Raw genomic sequence first — 26,946 nt, forward strand, 5'->3', positions numbered from 1 at the left:
CTCATATTTTATGACAGGATAAGGCCCTGAATTAAAGAACAATCCCATGGAGTTTATAGCAAGATCACAGCAAAGGAACCCTTGTCTTCAGCCCAGGGCTGAATCTTGAAAAGCAGAGATAAAGACAGTGATTGGCTGAAGGGGGTGTAGGGGAGGACAGTAAGAAAAACTTACAGATGAATCTTTCCCATAATGTCCTGCGGTGTATTTCCTTCACCACAATGCCTTGGAAGCATTATTTTTTTCCCTCCCAGCCCTTAAGAAGAAGTCCAGGTCAGGAGCAGTGGTTCACGCCTTGCAGTGCCAGCACTTTGTGAGGCCGAGGTGGGTGGATCACCTGAGGTCAGGAGTTCAAGACCAGCCTGGCCAACATAGCAAAACCCCGTCTCTACTAAAAATACAAAAACTTAGCCAGGTGTGGTGGCACACGCCTGTACTCCCAGCTACTCGAGAGGCTGAGGCAGGAGAATTGCCTGAACCCGGGAGACGGAGGTTGCAGTAAGCCAAGATCATGCCATTGTACTCCAACCTGGGCGACAGAGCAAGACTCCATCTCAAAAAAAAAAAAAAAAAAAAAAAAAGAGTCCAATCATTCATCCATAGTTCTCCATAGTTCTCCCAGTGAAACCTCATTCTCCTTCTAGCCTTTTCCTAAACTGATAAGGATTCCTTCTTTCTTCATTCCTGATGTTGGCCACAGAACTTTCCCCTTGTCTATCCAAAGCCTTATTATTCCCATAAGGGCTCTTTGCAAATGCCATCTCTTCCACTAATTCCTGAGACCTCTGGATGAAAATAATACTGTTACATTCCAAAATACAGGTTATCTGCATGGCTGTCATGGCATGTAACAATCCCCACACTGTTCCTTTGGAGGACCTCTTAAGATTACAGTGGGCTGGCTGGGCACAGTGGCTCACGCCTGTAATTCCAGCACTTAGGGAGGCTGAGACGGGCGGATCACGAGGTCAGGAGCTCGAGATCATCCTGGCTAATACGGTGAAACTCCATCTCTACTAAAAATACAAAAAATTAGCGGGGCGTGCTGGCGGGCGCCTGTAATTCCAGCTACTCGGGAGGCTGAGGCAGGAGAATGGCGTGAACCCAGGAGGCAGAGCTTGCAGTGAGCCGAGATCGTGCCACTGCACTCCAGCCTGGGCGACAAAGTGAGACTCCATCTCAAAAAAAAAAAAAAAAGATTACAGTGGGCATCTAAGTCATGACACCCACCCCTTCCCACCACATTCATCTTCAGTCTGGACATAGATGCCACCTCAATAAATGCTTTTTGAATGAATGACTACATGCAGGAAGGGAATCCATACAACATATAGATCATTTATTTTCCTTCTAGTCCTGGGTTCAGTACATAGATGGCTTCTCTTCACCCTTCGGGTTGACAATTTTCTCCAGGTTGCTGCTGATGATATGATAAAGCTCGGCCTGGGAGAAGGCCAGAGTGCAAGAGTCAGGTTCTTAGCCAATCCCCTGCCCGCCCCTACTCATCCACCTCCCCTAAGGCCTTACTCCAGACTCACATAGAAGGCCCTCAGGTCCAGCACCATGGCCCTGAGCTCCCCATAGGCTGCCTCATCTCGCTCATGCACCAAGGCCCGGTAATCCATCTGCAGTGTGGGAGGCAAAGCTGTGTCAGTCCCATGGGAGGCTGGGACATGAGTCTGGTTTCCTTTTATAGGAAACAAGTTAACTTGAGAATGAACCCCTTCTTAGCACCAAGAAATAGGATCCCAAGGGACTGAGCAGAGAAAAGGGTCAAAGTTGTTGAAGCCCTAATCGGTTTTTCTAGGCAATGCTTTTAGCTAAATATTCTACACATTGGGAAAGTCACAAACAAGACAAGGAGGACCTCTTTCTCCACACCTCCTCGTCCCACCTCCAGCTAAAAGGCTGGTGGACTATCCACTCACTACATGAGTCTCCTTGGAGGCCTTGGCCACAGCATCCCCACGTTCTGAGAAGTACCTGCCAGAAGCAAGGAAATACCACAGGAATGAGTGTTCAGGGAGATGTACTCCCTCAGACCCTTCCCAAAGTCTCCCATCATCCTGATGCCTAGCTTTGGGGGTCCCAAAGAAATGCTCCTACTGCCCCCAATGCTGGTCTTCCAGCTGCCCTCACTTGGAAATGGTTGTCTGGAAAGCTTCCACTTTGGTCTTGACGGCATTCACCCTCTCCAGCACCTTCTCCTGTGGTGACACGGGAGGCAAAGACAACACTTCATGTCCTCCCCATTTCATACACTATCTTCCTCCTCCTTCTGGTTCATGTCTAGCTCAACCTCCAAGGCTCTCCCCACTCTAAGTGTCTTCAGTTACCCTTTTCTTACCTGGATTGCTACCCCAAAATCATTTCCATCTTCAATCTTGGGGATCAGGTGCTGGATCCATGTAATCACCTGTGTTAAGAGGGATCATGTAAGAATCATTCAACAAACATACTGAGTTCTTCCTATTATTGTCACTTACTAAAAAATTGTTATATTTAATTGGGTACTTATTACACACCAGCGCTGTGTCATGTATTTATTTCATTTAATCATCACAGCAACCATCAGAGACACATATTTATTGTATCCATTTAACAGATGAAAAAACTGAGTCACAGAATGTCTAAGTGACTTACTTAAGGTTACCAGCTAGGTAACTGATAGAATCATGATTTGAACCTAAGCAGTCTCTCTCTAGGGTCCACTCTTTTAAAACAATTCACTCACTATATCATGCCACCTCTACTATGAACCCGATAGAGCAGTAGGTTCTGAGGTTACAGAGTGGATACTGCACAGTCTCTAATTTTGGGGGTACCATTGTGATAAGAGAGGTCTAACAGAATGAGAACAAAGGAGATCTAAGCCCAAGGCACAGAAGGAAGTTTTCTTTTTCAGGACTAGGTCTCTGTATGAAGGACTTGTATCTATGGAGGAGTCCAGGGCTTCACTTTGTGTATCTGTTCTTTCCACCTCCCCCATTTCCCAGGCTTACCAGAATGCATTTCTCTTTGAGAGTCCAGACTTCTGGCTTAACCAGGGCAAGCAGGGACAGGACTTTCTCATTCCCAGGGAGAAATCCACACTTAGGGACTGTGAGAAAGAGGGGATTCAGGCTCTTTCTCATCCAGCAGCCAATGTGCCATCTCCCCTTCCCTAGTCACCTCTTATCTCTCTTACCTTCTTTCTTCTCCTGCTTATCTGTTTCCATCTAAGACAAAAAAGGGGGAAAGTAGCTTTGGAAAAGTCACAGAGGTTGAAGGGCTATCATCTCCATTGGGTTTAGAGTCCAAGTCCTGCACCCTGAATGCCTCACCTCATCATCCTTGGGTGGAGGGTCTGGGATGGGGATGTCCAGTGGGGCCCGGAGGGAAGTCAGGTCAGCCACATTGAGGGAGTCCTCCTGCACAGAGCTCACTGTCAGGGGCTGCCCAGTCTCTTCCCTTCATCCTAGGTCACAGCCTTCCCTCCATACATCCCACTTGCCCTCTGCCTCCCAACCTAGGCTCATGCCTCACGCCATCCTAATATTCCCAGTCCACTACTTGAAACTATTCTCTGCATGCTGAATCCAGTTGTTAGCTAGAGAGGATGGGCAAAGGGGAGAGAGGACATGGGAAGGGGCAGGAGGGGGCCACACTACTCACTTGCAAGAGCTGATTCAGGTATATGATTTTCTGTGGCAAGAATCTGTAGAGGAATTCCTCAGCCTGTGGGTTACATTGCAAGGGAGGGGAATCACAGAATATGCTCAATGAGATGTCTGACAAATGCAACTGGAAGGGCCTTTGGAAATCACTGGGTCCAAGACTTGCAAATGAGGAAACTGAAGACCTGAAAATGAAAGGACTTGCCCAAGCTGGTAAGTGGCAGAACTAAGGTTAGGACTGTGCTATTCCTTCTTTGGGAGCCATGGATTTTTTCCTCCACATCAAAAGAGGGGAGAAGTGCCAGAAGTGGGGAGAGTCATAAGAAAGGTCAGATTAAAGGTAGCTATCAATAATTCCGGGGTTACTTTGGGTGAAGGCTTGGTAAGGGAAGTAGGGTTAAGTCTAGGGTGACTTGGGGGGGTCATTAGGAGAGGTTGTTATCCTCAAGTATTGGTCTAAGATTCTGGGTCAAATCGCTGAAATCCAGAGACTTACCTCCTGGAAAAGATTCTGCCTGAAGACCTCCACCTACACAGAGAGTAGTACCCGGATGTTGGTTAAGGGTCTGGGTTGTCAAAAGCTTCCACCCACAACAGGGTGCCCTCCAACTGTGGCTCAGGCCTTTCTCACCACAAGCCAGTTTCCCCTGGAAGCTCCTGCTCACTGCAGTCAGAGGGCAGGAATCTGGGAATCCCCGAGAAGTGAAGGCACTAGCGAGATTGGGGGAGTTATCTGGCACTGCTTTGGTCCCCTGAACCACCCAGCTTGGCCTCCCCCCAAGAGGGCTCTATGACCCCTTCCTGGCCTCCGATTCACCATTACCTGTTTGCGGGCTTCCCCGCTCAGGCGCACCCCACACGGCTTGGCCATGCTGCTTCAGTCGCTAGATCTCTGGTCTCCCGGCTAGTCGCCCGGGCTTTCGCTTTCACTCCCCAGGTCCAGGCCCGCCCCCCTCAACCCCGCCCCCTTTCTTCTTTCCGCCTCCCTCCTCCCCCGGCAGGCCGCAAGCAGTAGGTAGCCCCTCAGCCATTCCCAGCCAGTTGCCACTAGGAGAGGCGGTGCTGGCTGGGTCACAAGCCCAGGGGCTGCCCGAGGGAGGGGCTGGGGTGAGTGGGACCGCGGAGACTGGAGCGGGGGCTGTCCCTTGGAGAGGGGCGGGGCTTATAGCTAGGGCCCACGAGAAGTCCAGGGTCGGGGTAAGAGAGGTGGGAGTATGGCAAAGGGGGTATCCAGTGGCGGGGCTCCCCCAAGAAGTCTCGACCGCAAACAGCGGACGGAGAGAGATGAGAGCGAGTAGGAGGGGCAGCCAGAGGGAGCGCCTGGGGTGGAGAAGGGCTAGCCGCCCTTAGAAGGGAGAGGGCAGGGGCTGGGTGAGGGTCTTCCCTCAGCCTTCAGGACAGACCGGAGATGGGGCGGGACTCGCTCAAGAGGGGCTAGGGCCGGCCAGAGTCGGTTCCCCTGCAGGGTGGGACTTCCCCGGTGAGGCCCGGAGCGTAGCGGACTGGTCCAGCTAGAAAAAGGAAGGTTTTGAGCTCAATAGGATAACCCCGCGCTTGGGGCTATCCGGAAGGGGTGGAACCAGACTGGAAGGCGGGGAAGAGCGCTTGACTGAGGGAAGATGCTGGGGCGCGTTGAGGGAGGAGCCAGGAGCCATTTGCCTTCTCATTGCTTGGGGCCTGGCCCTCCCTCTTGGCCACGCCCCCTGGTTTCGGGACACCGGCTCCCAGCTTAACCTTAAGCCCCGCCCGTTCCTCTGAAATTGGGTCGCTGTCCCGCCCTCTTTCCTAGTACTTCCTGTTCTCGGCTAACCCAGGCGCTGGGCCGGGGGTTGGAGAATGACTGTGGTCTGAGTGACCCGGGGCGGCTGCGCGGGCCGGGGTGGGCCTCAAAGCCGGGCACCAGACGGGAGGGGCGGCGCTTGGGCCGCGCGCTGCCCGCGCCGGGTCCCGGCGGGCGGCAAGGCTGGGGCTGACTCCTTTCTCAGGATGCCGGGGGAGGAAGAGGAGCGGGCCTTCCTGGTGGCCCGCGAGGAGCTGGCGAGCGCCCTGAGGAGGGATTCTGGGCAGGCGTTTTCCCTGGAGCAGCTCCGGCCGCTGCTAGCCAGCTCTCTGCCGCCAACCGCCCGCTACCTGCAGCTGGACGCCGCACGCCTGGTCCGCTGCAACGCCCATGGGGAGGTGAGGCCCGGCCCCGCTTGGAAGGGGGCACCAGGGCCTGAGGCCCGGGCTACGCTTACAACTCTCTGCTCTCATTGCTCCCAGCCCCGAAACTACCTCAGTACCCTGTCCACGGCCCTGAACATCCTGGAGAAATATGGCCGCAACCTTCTCAGCCCTCAGCGGCCCCGGTACTGGCGCGGCGTCAAGTTTAATAACCCTGTCTTTCGCAGCACGGTGGATGCTGTGCAGGTGAATCCCCTGGCCTTACGGGAGAGGGGGCTGGGTCTGGGCTGGGGTTTGGCTAGAAAAGGCCTGAGATTGTGCTGAATGGGGAGGGGTCCAGCCCTACTAGGCAGGAAGCCTCCTGGGTGGTGACTGGTTGTGAATGTGTGGCAGGGGGGCCGAGATGTGCTGCGATTATATGGCTATACAGAGGAGCAGCCAGATGGGTTGAGCTTCCCCGAAGGGCAAGAGGAGCCAAATGAGCATCAGGTTGCTACAGTCACACTGGAAGTACTGCTGCTTCGGACAGAGCTCAGCCTGCTATTGCAGGTGAGATGCTCCTCTAGTCTTGATGGACTTATGCACCAGGGCTGGGGAGCCCAGCCTAACTCAAGTAAGTCTGAGGACCCCTGTGCTGCTGAACTATGGGCGTAGTTCAGCATTCTGGGAGCTCCGGGTACTGATTTTCCCTCTGTGAATGTTAAGGGACCAGGGCTTAGAGGGAGGGCTTTGTTCTAGGGGTCTAGGTGGAAACCGTTTTTATCTGTATTATTACAGAATACTCATCCAAGACAGCAGGCACTGGAGCAGCTGTTGGAAGACAAGGTTGAAGATGATGTAAGGAAGGCAGGAAAGGGGCTGGTATACAAAGGGAACCGGAATTGTGGGACTCTGTATCCCTAAACCCTTGTTCATTCCCTGCCCTTTCTTTTTCAGATGCTACAGCTTTCAGAATTTGACCCCCTATTGAGAGAGATTGCTCCTGGCCCCCTCACCACACCCTCTGCCCCAGGTATTATTGGTCCTAAATTGGGGACCAAGTAGGAAGCTATATTGATGGAAATTTGGGATGCTCCTCTGCCTTCTTGGTTATCTTCCTTTGTGTTTGTTTGTTTGTTTTGAGACAGAGTTTTGCTCTTGTTGCCCAGGCTGGAGTGCAATGGTGCGATCTCCACTCACCGCAACCTCCGCCTTCCGGGTTCAAGCGATTCTCCTGCCTCAGCCTCCCAGGTAGCTGGGATTACAGGCATGCACCACCACACTCAGCTAATTTTGTATTTTTGGTAGATACAGGGTTTCTCCATGTTGGTCAGGCTGGTCTGGAACTCCCGACCTCAGGTGATCCACCCGCCTCAGCCTCCCAAATTGTTGGGATTACTGGCATGAACCACTGTGTCCGGCCTCTTTGTTTTTTAAGAGATTAAAATTGTTTCCTTGGGCCAGTTGTGTTAAAAAGTAGTCTTGTGATTTGCCCCCATCCACAGCAGATTCAGATGTAACTTGGTCTTTTTTGGAAAGATGTTCTATCTCTCCTGCTCTCCAGGCTCCACTCCTGGTCCCTGCTTCCTCTGTGGTTCTGCCCCAGGCACACTGCACTGCCCATCCTGTAAACAGGCCCTGTGTCCAGCCTGTGACCACCTGTTCCATGGACACCCATCCCGTGCTCATCACCTCCGCCAGACCCTGCCTGGGGTCCTCCAGGGTACCCACCTAAGCCCCAGGTGAGAGAGTTTCTCTTCTGGGTGAGTGAAATTTAGAGAACTTAAGATCACTTGGTTATGGACTACCTGCCAGTTTCTGTGGTAAAGACTGTTTAATAGAGGAGAAGTAGCCAATCAGAACCCTGAAGGAGATAATAGACATATACATCAAACAAGTAGCAATTATAGTAACCCTGGTTGTTATGGTAGTAGGTGGTTTGCAACCTAGTCTGAAGGGTCAGCTGAATCAGGTGGCAATATTTTAAACATCTAGTGTAGGTCAGGCCATGTATTAGCAGTGTCTACTAGGAAGAAGTGAGCTTTAAACTGTCATTTAAATGTTGCATAGGCTATGGGTATAGGAGTGTTCGAGACAGGGACAATGTGTGCAAAGGCCAGAGACATGTGTTGTTACCCAGGAAATGGGGAATGCTTAGAGGTGAGGGATCCAGGCACCAGGTGCCACTTCAGTAGGCCATGTCTGCTTTTCCATTACAGTTTACCTGCCTCAGCCCAACCACGGCCCCAGTCGACCTCCCTGCTGGCACTGGGGGACAGCTCTCTTTCTTCCCCTAATCCTGCAAGTGCTCGTTTGCCCTGGCACTGTGCTGCCTGTGCCATGCTAAATGAGCCTTGGGCAGTGCTCTGTGTGGCCTGTGATCGGCCCCGAGGCTGTAAGGGGTTGGGGTTGGGAACTGAGGGTGCCCAAGGAACTGGAGGCCTAGAACCTGATCTTGCAAGGGGTCGGTGGGCCTGCCAGAGCTGTACCTTTGAGAATGAGGCAGCAGCTGTGCTGTGTTCCATATGTGAGCGACCTCGGCTGGCCCAGCCTCCCAGCTTGGTGGTGGATTCCCGAGATGCTGGCATTTGCCTGCAACCCCTTCAGGTAACCTGTTCCTGGCCTTCCCAGCTCTTTATTGTGTGTTACCTCAAGTCATTCTCTTCTTTTCTATCCCATGTTTTCCTTTACTTCCTTCCAACTCCCTGTATTTCTGTTGTGAACCTCAGCCAGCCAGTCAAAGGGATAATTCTCTCTGCCTTCCCAGCAGGGGGATACTTTGCTGGCCTCTGCCCAGAGTCATGTCTGGTACTGTATTCACTGTACCTTCTGCAACTCGAGCCCTGGCTGGGTGTGTGTAATGTGCAACCGGACTAGTAGCCCCATTCCAGTACAACGTGCCCCCCGGCCCCATGCCAGCTCTTTGGAAAAGGGTCCCCCTAAGCTTGGGCCCCCACAACGCCTTAGTGCCTCCCTGCCCAGTTCCTGTGGAGACCCTGGGAAGCAGCGCCAAGACAAGATGCGGGAGGAAGGCCTCCAGCTAGTGAGCATGATCCGGGTAAGGACTGGGCTTGGGATGAGGTAGGGCTGAGCTGGTGTGGGAAAGGAGATGCTGCAGGTGGTTAATAGTTTCTATGAACCTTGTCATTGTTAGCAGCAGCTCCTTGTTACTGAGGCAGTTACCATGCTGTGCACTGATGACATGATCCATATGTCTGAGCTGAGCCACTGTCACCATCTTAGATCAGGCTGAGGGTGGGTGAAGGGTGTGCCCCACCTGATGGGCCTGATGGGCAGGACTGTGCCTTAGGAAGGGGAAGCCGCAGGTGCCTGTCCAGAGGAGATCTTCTCGGCTCTGCAGTACTCGGGCACTGAGGTGCCTCTGCAGTGGTTGCGCTCAGAACTGCCCTACGTGCTGGAGATGGTGGCTGAGCTGGCTGGACAGCAGGACCCTGGGCTGGGTGCCTTTTCCTGTCAGGAGGCCCGGAAAGCCTGGCTGGATCGTCATGGCAACCTTGATGAAGCTGTGGAGGAATGTGTGAGGACCAGGCGAAGGAAGGTATCAGCTGTGCTGGATATGGGATAGGGTCGAGAGTCTGCATCTCTCACATTCTCCCTTGCTTGCTTTCCCACTTCACTCCCTCTCACCACTCCCATCTTGCAGGTGCAGGAGCTCCAGTCTCTAGGCTTTGGGCCTGAGGAGGGGTCTCTCCAGGCATTGTTCCAGCATGGAGGTGATGTGTCACGGGCCCTGACTGAGCTACAGCGCCAACGCCTAGAGCCCTTCCACCAGCGCCTCTGGGACAGTGGCCCTGAGCCCACCCCTTCCTGGGATGGGCCAGACAAGCAGGTGCTGGGAGGAGGCAAGAAACCCAAGGGTCCACCTAGAGGAGCAAGAGGGAGCTGAGGGGAAGGGTCCCTGGAGTCTGACAGCACTTCCCCCCTCCACCTGAATCACATTGCAGAGCCTGGTCAGGCGGCTTTTGGCAGTCTACGCACTCCCCAGCTGGGGCCGGGCAGAGCTGGCGCTGTCATTGCTGCAGGAGACACCCAGGAACTATGAGTTGGGGGACGTGGTAGAAGCTGTAAGGCACAGCCAGGACCGGGCCTTCCTGCGCCGCTTGCTTGCCCAGGAGTGTGCTGTGTGTGGCTGGGCCCTGCCCCACAACCGGGTAAGTCCCTCCCCACAGTACCTGGTCCAAGAATTACTCTATTCTTTTGGACCCCCACCCTACCCCAGTCCCCATCTCTGATCCTGTCTTCTGCTCTTCAGTTGCCCATGTATCCCTGAAGGCTTCTGGGAGGGGGAGGTCAGGAATAGGCTTATCTCCTCCCTTGAAAAAAAATTTCCTATTATGGAAATTTTCAAACATGCAATAGTAGAAAAGTTGTACTACACTGTATAACAAATTCCCATATCCCCCTGCAACCCTTCCAATCCCAGTGTATTCATCATCAAGCTTCAGCAATTGTCAACAAATATGATCAGTCTTTATTTCACATATATACACAGACGGTTATTTTTATATCAAATATCAGGCATATATAATATAGCTTATAAATGCTTCAGTATATATCTCTAAAATGTAAAACTTTATTTATTTACTTATTTTTTTTTTTTTGAGATGGAATTTCAGTCTTGACCCCAGGCTGGAGTACAGTAGCGCAATCTCAGCTCACTGTAACCTCCACCTCCTCCAAGCAGTTCTCCTGCCTCAGCCTCCTGAGTAGCTGGGATTACAGGCGCCTGCCACCACACTCGGCTAATTTTTATATTTTTAGTAGAGACGGGGTTTTGCCATATTGGCCAGGCTGGTCTCGAACTCTTGACCTCTACAATTATTTTAAAAATACAGAGTAAAACCAAAACAAAACACATACAGAGCCAGTCTAACTGCTCTGACCTAGAGTACGTGGAGGCTTGGGAGCTAAGAAGGGCTTGTTCCTATAAACTGGATATTTGCTGATATTAAAGAATTACTAGGCCGGGCGCAGTGGCTCACGCCTATAATGCCAGCATTTTGGGAGGCCAAGGCAGGTGGATCACGAGGTCAGGAGATGGAGACCATCCTGGCTGACATGGTGAAACCCTGTCTCTACTAAAAATACAAAAAATTGGCCGAGTGTGGTGGCAGGTGCCTGTAGTCCCAGCTACTCGGGAGGCTGAGGCAGGAGAATGGCATGAACCCAGGAGGCGGAGCTTGCAGGGAGCAGAGATTGCATCACTGCACTCCAGCCTGGGCAACAGAGTGAGATTCTGTCTCAAAAAAAAAAAATTAAAGGCCGGGCGCAGTGGCTCAAGCCTGTAATCCCAGCACTTTGGGAGGCCGAGACGGGCGGATCACGAGGTCAGGAGATCGAGACCATCCTGGCTAACGCGGTGAAACCCCGTCTCTACTAAAAAATACAAAAAAAAAAAAACTAGCCGGGCGCAGTTGTGGGTGCCTGTAGTCCCAGCTACTCGGGAGCCTGAGGCAGGAGAATGGCGTGAACCCGGGAGGCAGAGCTTGCAGTGAGCTGAGATCCGGCCACTGCACTCCAGCCTGGGCGACAGAGCGAGACTCCGTCTCAAAAAAAAAAAAAAAAAAAAAAAAAAAAATTACTGTTCATTTGTGTGTGTGTGTGTGACAGCGCTACTGTGGATGTGTTTTCAAAAAGAATTTTGCTGGGCATGATGCCTTATGCCTGTAATCCTAGCGCTTTGGGAGTCTGAGGTGGGAGAATTCCTTGAAGCCAGGAGTTAGAGACCAGCATGGGCAACATAATAAGACTCCCATCTCTAAAAAAATAAATAAAGGGCTGGGCGTGGTGGCTAACGCCTATAATCCCTGCACTTTGGGAGGCCAAGTGGGTTGATCACGAGATCAAGAGATTTAGACCATCCTGGTCAACATGGTGAAACCCCGTCTCTACTAAAAATACAAAAATTAGCCAGGCATGGTGGCGTGTGCCTGTTATCCCAGCTACTCGGGAGGCTGAGGCAGGAGAATCGCTTGAACCTGGGAGGCGGAGGTTGCAGTGAGCCAAGATTGTGCCACTGCACTCCAACCTGGGCAACAGAATGAGATTCCATCTCAAAAAAAAAAAAAAAAAGAAATTAAAAATAAGTAAGAAAGTAAATAAATAAATAAAGTTGGCCAGGCACAGTGGCTCACACCTGTAATCCTAGCACTTTGGAAGGCCAAGGTGGGTGGATCACCTGAGGTCAGGAGTTTGAAACCAGCCTGACCAACATGGTGAAACCCTGTCTCTACAAAAAATACAAAAATTAGTTGGGCATGGTAGCGGGTGCCTGTAATCCCAGCTACTTGGGAGGCTGAGGCAGGAAAATCTCTTGAACCTGGGAGACAGAGGTTGCAGTGACCCAGGATTGTGCCACGGCACTCCAGTCTGAGCGATGGAGTAAGACTCTGTCTCAAAATCAATTAAATAAATAAATAATTGTAGAATCTACAGGAAGTTTCAAAAATAGTACATAGAGTCCTGTGTACTTTTCACTCACCTTCACCCAGTGATGACTTTATTTTTTTGAGATGGAGTCTCGCTCTGTCACCCTGACTGGAGCGCAGTGGCGCAATTATGGCTCACTGCAACCCCCACCTCCCTGTTCAAGCGATTCCCCTGTCTCAGCCTCCCGAATAGCTGTGATTACAGGCATCTTCTACCATGCCTGGCTAATTTTTTTTTTTTTTTTTTTTTTTTTTTTGAGACAGAGTTTTGCTCTTGTTGCCCAGGCTGGAGTGCAATGGTGCGATCTCGGCTCACTGCAGCCTCCGCCTCCTGGGTTCAAGCGATTCTCCTGCCTCAGCCTCCTGAGTAGCTGGGATTACAGGCATGCGCCACCACACCTGCCTAATTTTGTATTTTTAGTAGAGACAGGGTTTCTCAATGTTGGTCAGGCTGGTGTGGAACTCCTGACCTCAGGTGATCCGCCTGCCTCAGCCTCCTAAAGTGCTGGGATTACGGGCACGAGCCATGGTGGCTGGCCTAATTTTTGTATTTTTAGTAGAGACAAGGTTTCGCCATGTTGGCAGGCTGGTCTCGAACTCCTGGCCTCAAGTGATCCGCCCACCTTGGCTTCCCAAAGTACTGGGATTACAGGTGTGAGCCAGCATGCCCGACCCCCAGTGGTGATTTCTTATATAATTATAGTACAATATCAAGACCAAGAAATAGACATTGCTACAACGTTAGCTTTACCATAGGTCTTGTTCATTTTTCACGTGGATGTGCCGCTGTGTGTATGTGTGGTTCTGTGCAGTTCTGTCCCATGTATAGATACATATAACCACCACCATAATCAAGATACAGATTGTTTCCTCACCACAGAGGAACTCCCTCATGTACCTCTTTAATTATACCCTTCTGCCACCACTTCTAGTCACCCAGCAACCATGAATCTGTTCTCCACCTCTATAGTTTTGTCATTTCAAGCATGTTACTTGTATATTTAATGGAATATGAATGTTTTTATAGGCACTTTTGTCTTTACCTTAGGTGTCACCATTGTCTATTTTCCTCCACCTCACTGTCTTCAGATGTTTAGGTTGCCTGCCTGGCCCCTGCTGGCACTTGAGGTTGTTAACCCTGCCTAGTTGTTAATTAGAGCCTGATTTCTTAGTAGACACCTGGCCACTGCCTCTTCCCTAGGCTGGCAGCTGTGGCTTCTGACCCCCTCCCTCCAACCCCTCACCCTCCAGATGCAGGCCCTGACTTCCTGTGAGTGCACCATCTGTCCTGACTGCTTCCGCCAGCACTTCACCATCGCCTTGAAGGAGAAGCACATCACAGACATGGTGTGCCCTGCCTGTGGCCGCCCTGACCTCACCGATGACACACAGTTGCTCAGCTACTTCTCTACCCTTGACATCCAGGTACTGCAGCCCCTCTAGGACTCAGGTACCCTGAGCTTTGAATAGCAACCCTCCCACCCACCACCTCTGCATCCTGTCCCCAGCTTCGAGAGAGCCTAGAGCCAGATGCCTATGCGTTGTTCCATAAGAAGCTGACCGAGGGTGTGCTGATGCGGGACCCCAAGTTCTTGTGGTGTGCCCAGGTAAGTGGCCTGCCCAGGGGAGCTACTGTGGAGGGACAGGGGATGGTTCCATGTCAGGCCTTTGATAACTTTATGCTCTTGTACTTACAGTGCTCCTTTGGCTTCATATATGAGCGTGAGCAGCTGGAGGCGACTTGTCCCCAGTGTCACCAGACCTTCTGTGTGCGCTGCAAGCGCCAGGTGAGGCACATTCATCCTTTCAGAAATACTTGCTGAGCTACTGCCAGGTACTGTGTTAGACTCAGGGGAGTTTGTATACTGGAGAGCAAAATATATATGAGCTCTGAGGTCAAAAGAGCTTACAGACTAGTCAGAAAGACTAGGCACAAGGAGAAAGGGAAGAAAGCAGAGGGAGGGAGGAAATCGGGAGAGAAAGGAAAGGGGAGGAGGAAGGAAGGGAAGTAAGCCAGAGGAACTAATTATACATAGGCTTAAGTTCTATGAAGAAAACAAACAGGAATCTGAGATCAGGGTAACAGAGTGGACCTACTTAGGGTAGAGAGGTCAGACAAGTCTTCTCTAAAATGGTTTAAGCTCAGGCCTAAACATTAAAAAGAAGCCAGCCACGCAGAGAGCATTTGGGAGAGAAAGAACAACACATGGGAAGGACCAGAGTCAGAAAAAAGTGTTGGGTGGCTGGAGCCTGGAAAGCAAGGTGGGAGTGGCAGGTGGTCAGAGAGAAGCCAGCTGCCAGGTCTGGAGAGCCCTGGAGGCCAAGTGAGGCAGGTATCCGTCCGCCTTCATTCTGAGAAAAAGCAAGGGTGATACTATCTCATTTATCTTTCATTTATTTATTTATTTATTTTTAGAGACAAGGACTCACTCTCACCCAGGCTGGGGTCCTCTGGTGCAGTCACAGCTCACTATAGCCTCCAACTCCTGGTCTCAAGTGATCCCTCACCTTAGCCTTCCAAAGTACTGGGATTACAGGCATGAGCCACTATGCCCAACCACATTTATCTTTTAAGAAGTATAATATTTGGCTAGGCACAGTGGCTTCTGCCTGTAATCCCATCACTTTGGGAGGCCATGGTGGGTAGATCACTTGAGGTCGGGAGTTCAAGACCAGCCTGCCCAATATGGTGAAACCCCGTCTCTACTAAAAATACGAAAATTAGCCGGGTATGGTGGCATGTGCCTGTAATCCCAGCTACTCTGGAGGCTGGAGCAGGAGAATCACTTGAACCCAGGAGGTGGAGGCTGCAGTGAGCCGAGATCACGCCATTGCACTCCAGCCTGGGTGACAGAGCGAGACTCCATCTCAAAAAAAAAAAAAAAAAAAATTTCATCTGCATCATGTCTGAAACAAAGTGAACACCTGAGACTACCACGGGACCAAAAACACCACCAATACTGTGGAAGCTACCTGACTTAAAATTTTGAAGTCCTTTTGACAGCTATGGGGAGAATTGATCCTAGGGGTGCAGGAATGGGAAACAGACTAGTAACCAAGGCAAGCAATTGAGGCAAGGGCTGATAGTGACCTGGAGTAAAGTGGTAGCAGTAGGGATGAAGGAAAAGGGGATGATGTTGAGATGGTCTGTGGAGTGGAAACAAGGCAAAAGGAGTGTGAGGCGGTAGGAGAAAATGAAAGAACCAAGCATGGCCTCTCATTTTTAGATCTGAGCAAATGGTAGGTGGCAGTGACATAAACCAAGCTGGGGACCACTGGATGTGAGTGGAGGGGCTAGGAAGAAGGGCCAGGGGATGGGATAGAGCTCCCACGTGAAGCCTACTTTCCCTCCGGCAGTGGGAGGAGCAGCACCGAGGTCGGAGCTGTGAGGACTTCCAGAACTGGAAACGCATGAATGACCCAGAATACCAGGCCCAGGGCCTAGCAATGTATCTTCAGGAAAACGGCATTGGTAAGGCTGCCCCACTTGGCCTGTTTGCTCAGAAGCCTGTCATTGCCAGCAGCTCTCTTCTTGAGGGCCTTGAGCTGCAGCGGCAGCTCCAGCCCTGATCTCTTGTCCTTTGCAGACTGCCCCAAATGCAAGTTCTCATATGCCCTGGCCCGAGGAGGCTGCATGCACTTTCACTGTACCCAGTGCCGCCACCAGTTCTGCAGCGGCTGCTACAATGCCTTTTATGCCAAGAATGTGAGCCCAGAGAGTTGGCGAAGGGATGGAAGGGTGGGAGCCTCCGTTGGGTTTGAGAGGCAGAGGCCATTGAGGAGTGGCCCCGGGGAAGAGAAGAGGTCAATGGGATGTAAAGCACAACTCTCTATCCCCTTACCCTTTGCTTGCTCCTCCAATGTCTCCATCTCCCCTCACCCATACACCCCTCACGCAGGGGTTCCTGAGAGGCCAGGACCCCAACAGTCTCCAACTTCCTCTCTCCCATCTGGGTTTCTGCCAGAAATGTCCAGACCCTAACTGCAGGGTGAAAAAGTCTCTGCACGGCCACCACCCTCGAGACTGTCTCTTCTACCTACGGGACTGGACTGCTCTCCGGCTTCAGAAGCTGCTACAGGTCAGAGGTGGTCAGGAGAGAAGAAGACTGGGCCCAGGGTGGGCAAGAATGGAAAAGACTTCATGCTAGGAAATGCAACAGGGACTGGCATCAAGGGGAATGTAACACCCATCTGTCTCTCCTCCTCAGGACAATAATGTCATGTTTAATACAGAGCCTCCAGCTGGGGCCCGGGCAGTCCCTGGAGGTGAGTGTTAGGACAAGCCTTTGAGAAGAAGAGATGGTGTGCTGGGCTCCCACTGTATGATGGGTAAAGGGGAGGCTTGGGTCTGGGGCCACTTGTTGCACGCCCTTTGGCAAGTTAATTGAGACTCCAGGCCTTGTTTCTTCCGCTGTAAAATAGGGGTAGTATCTACCTTGCAGCTAAGCCACTTTACGTAAGACATCTTTAAATAACCTGGTACCCAAGAAGGCATTAATACTAATTTTCTTCTCCCATTCTCAAATGATCATAATTCATTAATTAACTCAATGAGTGTTTAATGAGACCTGCTAGTTGCAGGGCACTGTTTTAGATTCCATGAGGGTAACAGAAAGGTGTTACGTGTGGTTCTAACCTCTTTCACTTCCTACAGTGTAGACAGAGGCAAGTCTACAGTCCATACCACCCTGAATGTGACTAATCTTTTCTGATCTTGGAGGCTAAGCAGGTTCGGGCCTAGTTAGTACTTGGATGAGAGATTGGCTGGGAATACCAGGTGCTGTAGGCTTTAAATTTTTTTTAAAAAAAAATAGAGGTGGTCTGCCAGGTGCGGTGGCTCATGCCTGTAATCCCAACACTTTGGGAAGCCAAGGCGGGCGGATCATGAAGTCAGGAGATGGAGACCATCCTGGCTAACACAGTGAAACCCCGTCTCTACTAAAAAATAGAAAAAATTAGCCGGGCGTGGTGGCAGGTGCCTGTAGTCCCAGCTGCTCAGGAGGCTGAGGCAGGAGAATGGCATGAACCTGGGAGGCGGAGCTTGCAATGAGCCAAGATCGCACCACTGCACTCCAGCCTGGGCAACAGTGAGACTCAGTCTCAAAAAAAAAAAAAAAAAGGTGGCCAAGCGCAGTGGCTCATGCCTATAATCCCAGCACTTTGGGAGGCCAAGGCAGGTGGATCACCTGAGGTCAGGAGTTCGAGACCAGCCTGGCCAACAAGGTGAAACCCTGTCTGTACTAAAAATACAAAAAAAATTAGCAAGGTGTGGTGGCAAGCACCTGTAATCCCAGCTACCCGGGTGGCTGAGGCAGGAGAATCGCTTGAACCCGGAAGGAGGCCGAGATTGCAGTGAGCCAAGATTGCGCCATTGCACTCCAGTCCAGCCTGGGCAACAAGGGTGAAACTCCATCTCAAAAAAAAAAAAAAAAAAAAAAACAGAGGTAGCCAGGAGTGGTGGCTCACACCCGTAATCCCAGCACTTTGGGAGGCTAAGGCAAGAGGATTACTTGAGCCCAGGAGTTTGAGACCAGCATGAACAACATAATGAGACCCTGTCTCTATTTAAAAAAAAAAAGAGGTAAGACCTTCACAGAATAAGTAAGTTAACTAGTCAAGAGATAAATAACAACCAAAAAAAAAAAAAAGCTATCTCAAGAGGGTATGTGTTTATGAACCAAAAGCCAGCTTGGATAAAAGTAGGGACAAGTTCCTGCCTCTGTATCAGATGGTCTGCCGCTGATGGCACCTCTGAGTACCCACCAGCACCACTGGGAAAGCGGGAGTTGCTGTGCTCAGTCCCTTCCTTGGAGGCTGCCTTCCCTACCTTGTGAGTATCCCAGTTCTGGAGCTTTGTGGTTATTGGCCTCCCAACAGAGGCTTCCTTCTTCCCTCACCTTCAGGTGGCTGCCGAGTAATGGAGCAGAAGGAGGTTCCCAATGGGCTCAGGGATGAAGCTTGTGGCAAGGAAACTCCAGCTGGCTATGCTGGCCTGTGCCAGTGAGTGTCAGCAGGACATGGGCATGGTGTTGGGCGGTGGGTAGAAGTGGTGAGGGCATGCCCAGGCAGTAAAGTGGGTCCCTGGGAGCAGTAGGTCTCGCAGTGGGTAGAAGGGAGGAGGCTTTCTGGGCAAGGGCATGGATAGATAGTAGCATGCAGTGTGGGCACAGGCTGGGGTTGTTAATCTTGTTCGTCTAAGTGTCTCAGAGCCCAGCTATGTTGACACACTCAGTTAATATTAGTCAACAGAACAAATATTCTGCTCCCTTTTCTCCCCAGGGCACACTACAAAGAGTATCTTGTGAGCCTCATCAATGCCCACTCTCTGGACCCAGCCACCCTGTATGAGGTGGAAGAACTGGAGACGGCCACTGAGCGCTACCTACACGTACGCCCCCAGCCTTTGGCTGGAGAGGATCCCCCTGCCTACCAGGCCCGCTTGTTACAGGTATAGCCTCCACCCAGCCTCACCTCTGACCCCACCCTACAGAAGTCACCTGGTGCAGGCTGTGTCTGAGCTCCAGGCTCCTAATATCATTACCTTCTCTCTCCTGCAGAAGCTGACAGAAGAGGTACCCTTGGGACAGAGTATCCCCCGCAGGAGGAAGTAGCTGAGAGTAAGGGTCCCGATGAGGGTCCCATGGCCTACTCCCTCAGGAACAGCTCCAGCACCAATAAAGAGGCATCTTACCACCCAGGCTTCTTGGTGGTCCTTCTTCCTGGTGCCACCATCTAGGGGTACCAGGGAAAGAGTGGGGTGAACAGAGCTTTGCTGAAAAGGGCCCCCTGCAACCTAGTGCCTGACCCTCCCTGGACTCAGGACCAGGAAGGAGTTGACACCCTGGATGGTCAAGGGAGGCCCTCCCCATCCAGCCACGTGGCCTGGGCTCCCTCCCTCCCTGCCTCCTTTCTTCCTTTCATCGAATTTGACTGGTATTTGAAGTCACCCAGTATGTATCAGGTGGGCACTGTAGGGGAACACAGATGCACAGGTGTACACAGCAATCCAGAGGTCCCAAGCCTGACTCCAGGAAACTGGCCTCCCTGGGGAAGCCGCAGTGTCACCCAGAGAAGGTCAGATACAAGCAAGAGTATCTGAGGGAGGAAGGGGAATGAGCCAGGATGGAGCTGAGCCGGTAGAGCAGGGCCCCCCTGCTGCGACAGTGGCATCCTGATAGTGAGATGCTTAGATGCTGCTGCCCCCTGGTGGCCACCAGTTCCCTGCAACTCTGAGACCACGTGATTTCTGGGAAAAGGCCCTCCCTGGAGGAGAACCGAAACTTAGGGTGGGGACTGTAGAAAGGGGTGGAGAGATCAGCCGCCCAGCCAGGAGTTAAGCTGAGGTCGTCTGAGCCCTGCAACAGCCTGGACAGCAACTCAGGTAAGATCAGCCAAGAATGGGAGTCATCCTGGGATCTAGGGCTAGAAAGTCCAGCCAGATTGGGGGTAGGGGGTTCTAGGGGTCCCTCTGCTAGACTGCGGGATAGACAGAAGACCTCTAAGTCAGGAAGTGGGAGATTCAGCCTGAGAATGAGACTGACAAAGGCCAGCACCTCAGACTCTTGTAGGCAAAGGTCAGAAGGACCTCCTGCTGGATTGTTCAGGGAAGAAGGCTCATTGCCCCAGCCTCAGTGGACCATTTGTTTCCTTGCCGTCTGGCCCTGCCCACTTGTGCTGCAGCTCCACCCCCACCCCTGCTTCCTGCCCCACCTACTCCTGGGGATGGCAGAGGGGTGGGGGTCAGAGGCTAGGTTGTGTAGGCTGTGGGGCAGTGGGTGAAGGGCCTGATGCATCTCAGCAGAGCCTGCCTCTGCTGATGCTCGGGAATCTAGACAGGGCCTCTCACCAGGAATGATCACCAAAGGAATTACTTCCTAAACAATACATTTCTGAAAAGTCCTAAAATTAAGACCAATGCCCAAGGTTTCCTTCCAGGTATCACAGCTTAGAATGCTAAAAACAATGTTTGGGTTTTTGTTTTGTTTTTGTTTTTTGTCATTGCTAGTGATGGCAGAAAGGAAACAATTCTGTCTCATAGAGTGTTGAAATGTGTCTAGAGCTAAAAGAAAATGGATGGGATCTCTGGGACCTGTTGCCAGAATCTAGTCTCAATGGCCAGGGTCTCAGGAGATGTTCCCTCCCAAAGTGTCAGTTCTGACGCTTCCTGCTCCTCTTATCCCCCAGAATGGCATCAGGCAGGGCACGCTGTACCCGAAAACTCCGGAACTGGGTGGTGGAGCAAGTGGAGAGCGGGCAGTTCCCCGGAGTGTGCTGGGATGATACAGCTAAGACCATGTTCCGGATTCCCTGGAAGCATGCAGGCAAGCAGGACTTCCGAGAGGACCAGGATGCTGCCTTCTTCAAGGTGAAAGGGCTTGGAAACCACTGTTCCTCTGCGTGAGGGATGGTGTATACACTGGTACACTCACCCTCGAGCACTTGCGTCTACCTGGGTTTCAGACAAGGGAGACATTGGAGAGGAAAACTAGCTGCATCATTTGCAGAGTCCAGTACAAAATGAAAATGTGGAGGCCTTGTTCAAAAATTCTGGGGATTTTGGCCAGGCGCAGTGGCTCACGCCTGTAATCCCAGCACTCTGGGAGGCCAAGGTGGGTGGATCACGAGGTCAAGAGATCAAGACCATCCTGGCCAACATGGTGAAACCCCGTCTCTACTAAAAATACAAAAATTAGCTGGGCCTGGCGGCGCATGCCTGTAGTCCCAGCTACTCAGGAGGCTGAGGCAGGAGAATTGCTTGAACCAGGGAGGCAGAGGCTGTAGTGAGCCGAGATCGTACCACTGCACTCCAGCCTGGCGACAGAGTGAGACTCTGTCTCAAAAAAAAAAAAAAAAATTCTGGGGATTTCAAGATGGCAACACAGAGCACAGACCCTGCATGATCCCTTCTGAGCTTAGAGCTGCACGCCCATAAAGCCAGTCCTGTTGGAGGGGCAGCTGGAGCCTGTAACACACTGCCTCTTTTTCCCTTGCTTTCTTTCCTAGGCCTGGGCAATATTTAAGGGAAAGTATAAGGAAGGGGACACAGGAGGCCCCGCTGTCTGGAAGACTCGCCTGCGCTGTGCACTCAACAAGAGTACCGAATTTGAGGAGGTTCCTAAGAGGGGCCGCATGGATGTTGCTGAGCCCTACAAGGTGTATCGGCTGCTGCCACCAGGAACCTTCTCTGGTGGGTTTCCCCTTGCCCAACCACTCCTAGACTCAGCAGACTGGGGAGGAAGGATAGATGTGCGGGCTTCCCCCAGGCTTCTCATAGCTCTGCCTTGTCCGTGCCCTTGGGGGCTGCTACCCAGGTTTCCCTTCCTAGGCTTGCGCATTCTTCACTGCCTCAGACCTCTCCCTTACCCTCTGTCCCTGCTCAAGACCCTGACCTTTCTGTCTCCCTCAACAATTCCACAGGCCAGCCAGGGACTCAGAAATCACCATCAAAGCGACAGCACAGTTCTGTGTCCTCTGAGAGGAAGGAGGAAGAGGGTGCCATGCAGAACTGCACACTCAGTCCCTCTGTACTCCAGGAATCCCTCAATAATGTAAGAGATGGAAAGGGAACTGGGCGGGCCTGAGGGCAGGACAGTAACTAGAGGGAGAGGTGGGCCAATGAAAGACACTGTGTCTTGGGAGGCCGAGGTGGGCAGATCACCTGAGGTCAGGAGTTCGAAACCAGCCTTGACCAACATGGTGAAACCCCGTCTCTACTAAAAATACAAAAATTAGCTGGGTGTTGTGGCATCTGCCTGTAATCCCAGCTACTCAGGAGGCTGAGGCAGGAGAATCGCTTGAACCCAGGAGGCGGAGGTTGCAGTGAGCCGAGATTGCCCCATTGCACTCCAGCCTGGGCAACAAGAACAAAACTCTGTCTCAAAAAAAGAAAAAAAAAAAAAAGACACTGTGTCTGCAGGAGGAGGAGGAGGCCAGTGGGGGAGCACTCCATTCAGACATCGGGAGCAGCAGCAGCAGCAGCCCTGAGCCACAGGAAGGTACCACCTGCCCTGCCTCTTGTGTTGTCCCCCATGCCACACCCTCTGGCCCAAGACTCCCCAGTCCCACTCTGAATGACCAGTGCCTTTGCTTCCCTTCCAGGTACAGACACAACTGAGGCCCCCTTTCAAGGGGATCAGAGGTCCCTGGAGTTTCTGCTTCCTCCAGAGCCAGGTACATGGCATTTCTGACTTTCTCCTGTGCCCTGTGCCCCGAGGTCTTCCACCTTTGACTGTGCATGCATTATCTAGTCAGTCAGGGCTTACAGCAAACTGTGCCCACATTACCATAGCCCAAGGCACTGGTTTCTAGGTGGCGAGAATTCCACATGCCTGGCCAGACTCCAAAAAGCTTGCTTCCCAAAAATATCACCCTATACACTCTCCTGGAAATCTACATTGAGACGTTGATTTCATTGGGCCAAACAGAGGCCCAATCTCAAGGGACCTTCTAGTAAACTACAAGCCCCTGGTCATTAAACCCTGAGGCCTCATGGTCAATCACATACTAGCTACTTGCCTAAGTGACAGGAAAACCTGAGAAGAAGTCCCCTGGCTGGTGCAGGGAGGGAAGGTGGAGCTATTCCCCTGGGGAGGGGCTGCTGCCAGCCTGCATGCTCCTCCAGCACCAAGTAGGGCTGTTCTATTCCCCAGACTACTCACTGCTGCTCACCTTCATCTACAACGGGCGTGTGGTGGGCGAGGCCCAGGTGCAAAGCCTGGATTGCCGCCTTGTGGCTGAGCCCTCAGGCTCTGAGAGCAGCATGGAGCAGGTGCTGTTCCCCAAGCCTGGCCCACTGGAGCCCACGCAGCGCCTGCTGAGCCAGCTTGAGAGGGGCATCCTGGTGGCCAGCAACCCCCGAGGCCTCTTCGTGCAGCGCCTTTGCCCCATCCCCATCTCCTGGAATGCACCCCAGGCTCCACCTGGGCCAGGCCCACATCTGCTGCCCAGCAACGAGTGTGTGGAGCTCTTCAGAACCGCCTGCTTCCGCAGAGGTGAGGCTGCTCTCTCTGGGCACCTGAGCTCCCACCCCCTACCTCTTAGTACCCCCTGGGCCCAACTTGGTGGGTCCTGCCACTTCCCTATCTGCCAGCAGATCCTCCATGTAGCCTATGCATGGCACTCCTGCACTTGTGTGGTGCACATCCTGTGTGGTCATATGCCCAGCCTGGCAGCTACCTGGCAGCTCTCCTCCAGCCAAGACAATGGAAGAGGTGGTTCAGGTAGAGCCCAGCACAAGAGTGTCGTATCTTAAAGAACACCATCACAGTGAAGCATGCAGTCACTATGTGAAGGTGCACAGAAGAATTGGCACAGAGATTTTGAGCTTCATGGCCTTCTCCTATATACACAGATTTGGGAGAGCTGGCACACATCACACACTCTGGCCCTGGCTGCACTGTCTCTACTACAGTCCAGGCATGCCTTAGGGTTGCGCTTCTCTCCCATCCAATTCCAGCTCCTACTCAATTCTAAACCTGACCTTAAGAGTGGGACCAGGTGTACACGGGTGCAGAGTGTGGGTGTTCCCAGCACCATGGGTACCCTAGCACTGGAAGGGTGTGAGCAAGCAGCAAAGGTCTGGGCACATCTGTGTTAGCAGCCAGGGCTGCTGCCCGGGAGGACTCTAAACTCTCCCAGCAGAGAGCTTTTTCAGCTGTGCAGTGATCTACTTCTAAGCACTTATTTGAGGCAGGGCCACCCTTTCCCTATTTGCACACGGGTGAGTAGCATTTAGTTCCAAGTACTTCTGACCTTGCAGCTCCTGCTGTGGCAGGACCCCCTCCTACCTCTCTCCATCATGGGTTTCTCACTATTGCCTCCCTGCCTGTGGCCCTCTCTTCTTTTTGAAATTCTTCCAACCCTTGACCCTTTCTCTTTCAGACTTGGCCAAGTACTTCCAGGGCCTAGGCCCCCCACCGAAGTTCCAAGTAACACTGAATTTCTGGGAAGAGAGCCGTGGCCCCAGCCATACTCCACAGAATCTTATCACAGTGAAGGTGAGCTCAGAGCAGGGGCAGAGTACCCATCTAATGAGAGCGGGGGCAGTGGTACTTCAGGAGGCAAAGGGGGTTTCCTAGTGGGGAAGGAGCTCCTGGGGGTGGTGTCTGTCCCTGATGCACTCACTAAGACACTCTTCTCCATCTCTTCCAATACAGATGGAGCAGGCCTTTGCCCGATACTTGCTGGAGGAGACTCCAGAGCAGCAGGCAGCCATTCTGTCCCTGGTGTAGAGCGTGGGGTACCCATCTTCCACCTCACCTCTTTGTTCTTCCTGTCTCCTTTGAAATAGACTCATTCTTCACACGATTGACCTGTCCTCTTTGTGATAAGTCTCAATAGTTGTCTGTGATAATTGTATCCTGAAAATCCTCGCACACACTGGCTGGTGGAGCACTCAAGGCTAATTTTTTTTCCTTTTTTTTTTTTTAATTTTGACATATACACCCTCTTTCATCTGTAAGGGACTGGGAAATTCCAAATGGTGTGAACCCAGGGGGCCTCTCCCTCTTCCCTGACCTCCCAACTCTAAAGACAAGCACTGCCGGGCGCGGTGGCTCACGCCTGTAATCCCAGCACTTTGGGAGGCCAAGACGGGCGGATCACGAGGTCAGGAGATCGAGACCATCCTGGCTAACATGGCGAAACCCCGTCTCTACTAAAAAATACAAAAAAATAGCCGGGCGAGGTGGTGGGCGTCTGTAGTCCCAGCTACTCAGGAGGCTGAGGCAGGAGAATGGCGTGAACCTGGGAGGCGGAGTTTGCAGTGAGCTGAGATCCGGCCACTGCACTCCAGCCTGGGCGACAGAGCGAGACTCCATCTCAAAAAAAAAAAAAAAAAAGACAAGCACTTTATATTTTCCTCTTAGATATTCACTAAGGATTTAAAATAAAATTTTATTGAAAGAGGAATCAGTATCTGATTTTCTGGGAGAAGAAGGTAGCAGTGGTCACAGATAGAGATGTAAACTTAAGAGTGGGGCACTGGGGTTCTCTTCCTGCTGACATCTCCAGCCTTTTTCCTCTCCTCTGCCCACAGGTTCTGGCTAATATGCTATCTGGGCCCTGTGGGTCCTGGGCCTGGCACTCTACAGAGGTACCCTCTGGGCAGACAAGATTAGGGAGTGGGTTGGGATAGGCCATCGAAAGGGGCATCAAGCCTTCAGCCAGGCACTATAGCCACCAACTTCACATGGTAAAGTCTGGGCTTCATAGTTCTTGCTAGAAGGCCTCAACATCGGGCCTGAGGTTAGACTGGAGGTCTAAATGAAGAGGAGACACTTGAAGGTGACCTGAAACTATGGTCTAGAGGCCCTGGGGCCTGAGAACAGAGGAGTCAGAGCGAAGAGTTGCTAAACCTGTACCTGTTGTTACTGGCACCTCTTCCTCCAGCACAAATTTCACCGTCACCCCAGCAGGGTACTCCCAAACTGGATTCCTTGCTCTATCTAAGCCCCATAAAAGACACTCTGGCTGGCTGGGTGCAGTGGCTCACGCCTATAATCCCAGCACTTTGGGAGGCCAAGGTGGGTGGATCACTTGAGATCAGGAGTTTGAGACCAGCCTGGCCAACATGGTGAAACCTCATCTTCTAAAAATACAAAAATTAGCCAGGCATGGTGGCAGGCACCTGTAATCTCAGCTACTTGGGAGGCTGAGGCAGGAGAATCGCTTGAACCTGGGAGGCAGAGGTTGCAGTGAGCCAAGATTGTGCTATTGTACTCCAGCCTTGGCAACGAGCAAGACTGTATCTCAAGAAAAAAAAAAAAGGCACTCCAGCCTAGACTGCCATGTCACAAACATGCTGTTCATGAGACTTGAGGGCTCCAAATTGGCTGACACTGCTTTCCCTTTCCCCTGTGTTCATTTTACTACCAAACTGGAAGGTTTTTCCTTCACCACAAGGCCACCTGTCACCTACTTTTTTGTACACTCACTTCCAGCAAACTAGTTCCAACCCAGGCCACAGCCTTCAGCTTCCTTCTTCCTGCATATGACACCAGCTTAGCTTTCCAGACTTCCTCCTGTCATTTCACTCTTCAGCCCTCAATGGCTCATACACATGATCAAATCTGGATGCCTAAGTCCTCCTAGGACCTTCTTGCTGCCTCATTTGGCAAGCTTCAGTGCTGCCTTTGAGCCTCCCTGCCTCCATGGACCTCCCTTCTTCCCTTCAGTCTTGTCCATCATCCCCCTGGGAAGCCAAGTGCCTAGACAGGCTCTGCACTAGCAGTAAAGAAATGAGGTACTGAGTGCAGACTTGTACAATCCCTGTTGTGCCCTCAATGTGATGCAATGTGATGAAATCCCTCCTGGACCTTCTTTGTACAAGGTCTAAATTATCTCCTTGACTTCCATTTTATTTTAATTCTTTTAATTAAAAAAAAAAATTGGCTGGCCATTGAGGCTCATGCCTGTAATCCCAGTAATTTGAGAGGCTGAAGCGGGTGGATCACCTGAGGTCAGGAGTTTGAGACCAGGATGGCCAACATGGTGAAACCCTGTCTCTACTAAAAATACAAAAAATTAGCCAGGCGTGGTGGTGGACACCTGTAATCCCAGCTACTTGGGAGCCTGAGGCAGGAGAATCGCTTAAACCCAGGAGGTGGAGGTTGCAGTAAGCCGAGATCGCACCACTGCACTTGAGCCTGGGCAACAAGAGCAAAACTCCGTCTCAAAGAAAAAAAAAATCCTTTTTCAGC

The 26,946-nt window shown here is 51.8% G+C and overlaps 3 protein-coding genes across 18 annotated transcripts; 2 read left to right on the forward strand and 1 right to left on the reverse strand.

The window, feature by feature from the left end:
- Positions 1-1,318: 1,318 nt before the first annotated feature.
- PSME2 (proteasome activator subunit 2) lies at positions 1,319-4,566 on the reverse strand. 2 transcript variants are annotated; one of them, XM_005560941.3, is made up of 11 exons: positions 4,480-4,566; positions 4,153-4,185; positions 3,655-3,717; positions 3,324-3,410; positions 3,188-3,218; positions 3,003-3,100; positions 2,348-2,416; positions 2,140-2,207; positions 1,929-1,983; positions 1,539-1,625; positions 1,319-1,443 (listed from the first exon to the last, which is right to left on the reverse strand). In XM_005560941.3, the coding sequence occupies exons 1-11, from the start codon at positions 4,525-4,527 to the stop codon at positions 1,363-1,365; spliced, it is 720 nt and encodes a 239-aa protein (XP_005560998.1). In that variant the 5' UTR covers positions 4,528-4,566; the 3' UTR covers positions 1,319-1,362. The 2 variants fall into 2 exon arrangements, with proteins under 2 accessions (XP_005560998.1, XP_073853241.1); XM_073997140.1 differs by having other exon boundaries at positions 3,655-3,841.
- A 61-nt stretch (positions 4,567-4,627) lies between these two features.
- RNF31 (ring finger protein 31) lies at positions 4,628-18,940 on the forward strand. Of its 11 annotated transcripts, none has more exons than XM_005560938.5 (22): positions 4,628-4,763; positions 5,642-5,834; positions 5,919-6,065; positions 6,213-6,368; positions 6,597-6,656; positions 6,756-6,831; positions 7,363-7,540; positions 8,018-8,405; positions 8,566-8,856; positions 9,109-9,357; positions 9,463-9,648; positions 9,764-9,970; positions 13,499-13,672; positions 13,756-13,854; positions 13,945-14,034; positions 15,605-15,719; positions 15,835-15,953; positions 16,213-16,326; positions 16,456-16,513; positions 18,151-18,247; positions 18,527-18,695; positions 18,805-18,940. In XM_005560938.5, exons 2-22 carry the CDS (start codon positions 5,643-5,645, stop codon positions 18,856-18,858), a joined length of 3,219 nt encoding a protein of 1,072 aa, XP_005560995.3. In that variant the 5' UTR covers positions 4,628-4,763; position 5,642; the 3' UTR covers positions 18,859-18,940. The 11 variants fall into 11 exon arrangements, 7 of the variants coding, with proteins under 7 accessions (XP_005560995.3, XP_073853154.1, XP_015309125.3 ...); XM_073997053.1 differs by having other exon boundaries at positions 4,628-4,667; XM_015453639.4 differs by lacking the exon at positions 4,628-4,763 and adding an exon at positions 4,827-4,853 and having other exon boundaries at positions 16,147-16,326.
- Positions 18,941-19,554: 614 nt separating this feature from the next.
- Positions 19,555-25,150, forward strand: IRF9 (interferon regulatory factor 9). Of its 5 annotated transcripts, none has more exons than XM_045397499.3 (10): positions 19,555-19,628; positions 20,432-20,612; positions 21,251-21,434; positions 21,665-21,795; positions 22,164-22,242; positions 22,346-22,417; positions 22,897-23,238; positions 23,340-23,466; positions 24,128-24,243; positions 24,403-25,150. In XM_045397499.3, the coding sequence occupies exons 2-10, from the start codon at positions 20,433-20,435 to the stop codon at positions 24,534-24,536; spliced, it is 1,365 nt and encodes a 454-aa protein (XP_045253434.2). In that variant the 5' UTR covers positions 19,555-19,628; position 20,432; the 3' UTR covers positions 24,537-25,150. The 5 variants fall into 5 exon arrangements, with proteins under 5 accessions (XP_045253434.2, XP_045253436.2, XP_073853222.1 ...); XM_045397500.3 differs by lacking the exon at positions 19,555-19,628 and adding an exon at positions 19,975-20,182; XM_045397501.3 differs by lacking the exon at positions 23,340-23,466.
- The last annotated feature ends 1,796 nt before the right edge of the window (positions 25,151-26,946 follow it).

Source organism: Macaca fascicularis, chromosome 7, assembly GCF_037993035.2.
Source record: "Macaca fascicularis isolate 582-1 chromosome 7, T2T-MFA8v1.1".
Lineage (NCBI taxonomy): Eukaryota > Metazoa > Chordata > Mammalia > Primates > Cercopithecidae > Macaca > Macaca fascicularis.

Coding starts and splice junctions, on each gene's coding strand:
- IRF9 (XM_045397499.3), top strand. CDS start 20,433: ATGGCATCAGGCAGGGCACGCTGTACCCGAAAACTCCGGAACTGGGTG. Junction 23,467..24,127: donor CAATGGAAGAGGTGGTTCAG/GTAGAGCCCAGC, acceptor TTTCTCTTTCAG/ACTTGGCCAAGTACTTCCAG. Junction 24,244..24,402: donor AGAATCTTATCACAGTGAAG/GTGAGCTCAGAG, acceptor CTTCCAATACAG/ATGGAGCAGGCCTTTGCCCG.
- RNF31 (XM_015453639.4), top strand. CDS start 5,643: ATGCCGGGGGAGGAAGAGGAGCGGGCCTTCCTGGTGGCCCGCGAGGAG. Junction 6,657..6,755: donor AAGACAAGGTTGAAGATGAT/GTAAGGAAGGCA, acceptor TTTCTTTTTCAG/ATGCTACAGCTTTCAGAATT. Junction 18,696..18,804: donor ACCAGGCCCGCTTGTTACAG/GTATAGCCTCCA, acceptor TCTCTCCTGCAG/AAGCTGACAGAAGAGGTACC.
- PSME2 (XM_005560941.3), bottom strand. CDS start 4,527: ATGGCCAAGCCGTGTGGGGTGCGCCTGAGCGGGGAAGCCCGCAAACAG. Junction 1,984..2,139: donor TTCCAGACAACCATTTCCAA/GTGAGGGCAGCT, acceptor TGCTTCTGGCAG/GTACTTCTCAGAACGTGGGG. Junction 1,626..1,928: donor CCTCCAAGGAGACTCATGTA/GTGAGTGGATAG, acceptor CCCACACTGCAG/ATGGATTACCGGGCCTTGGT.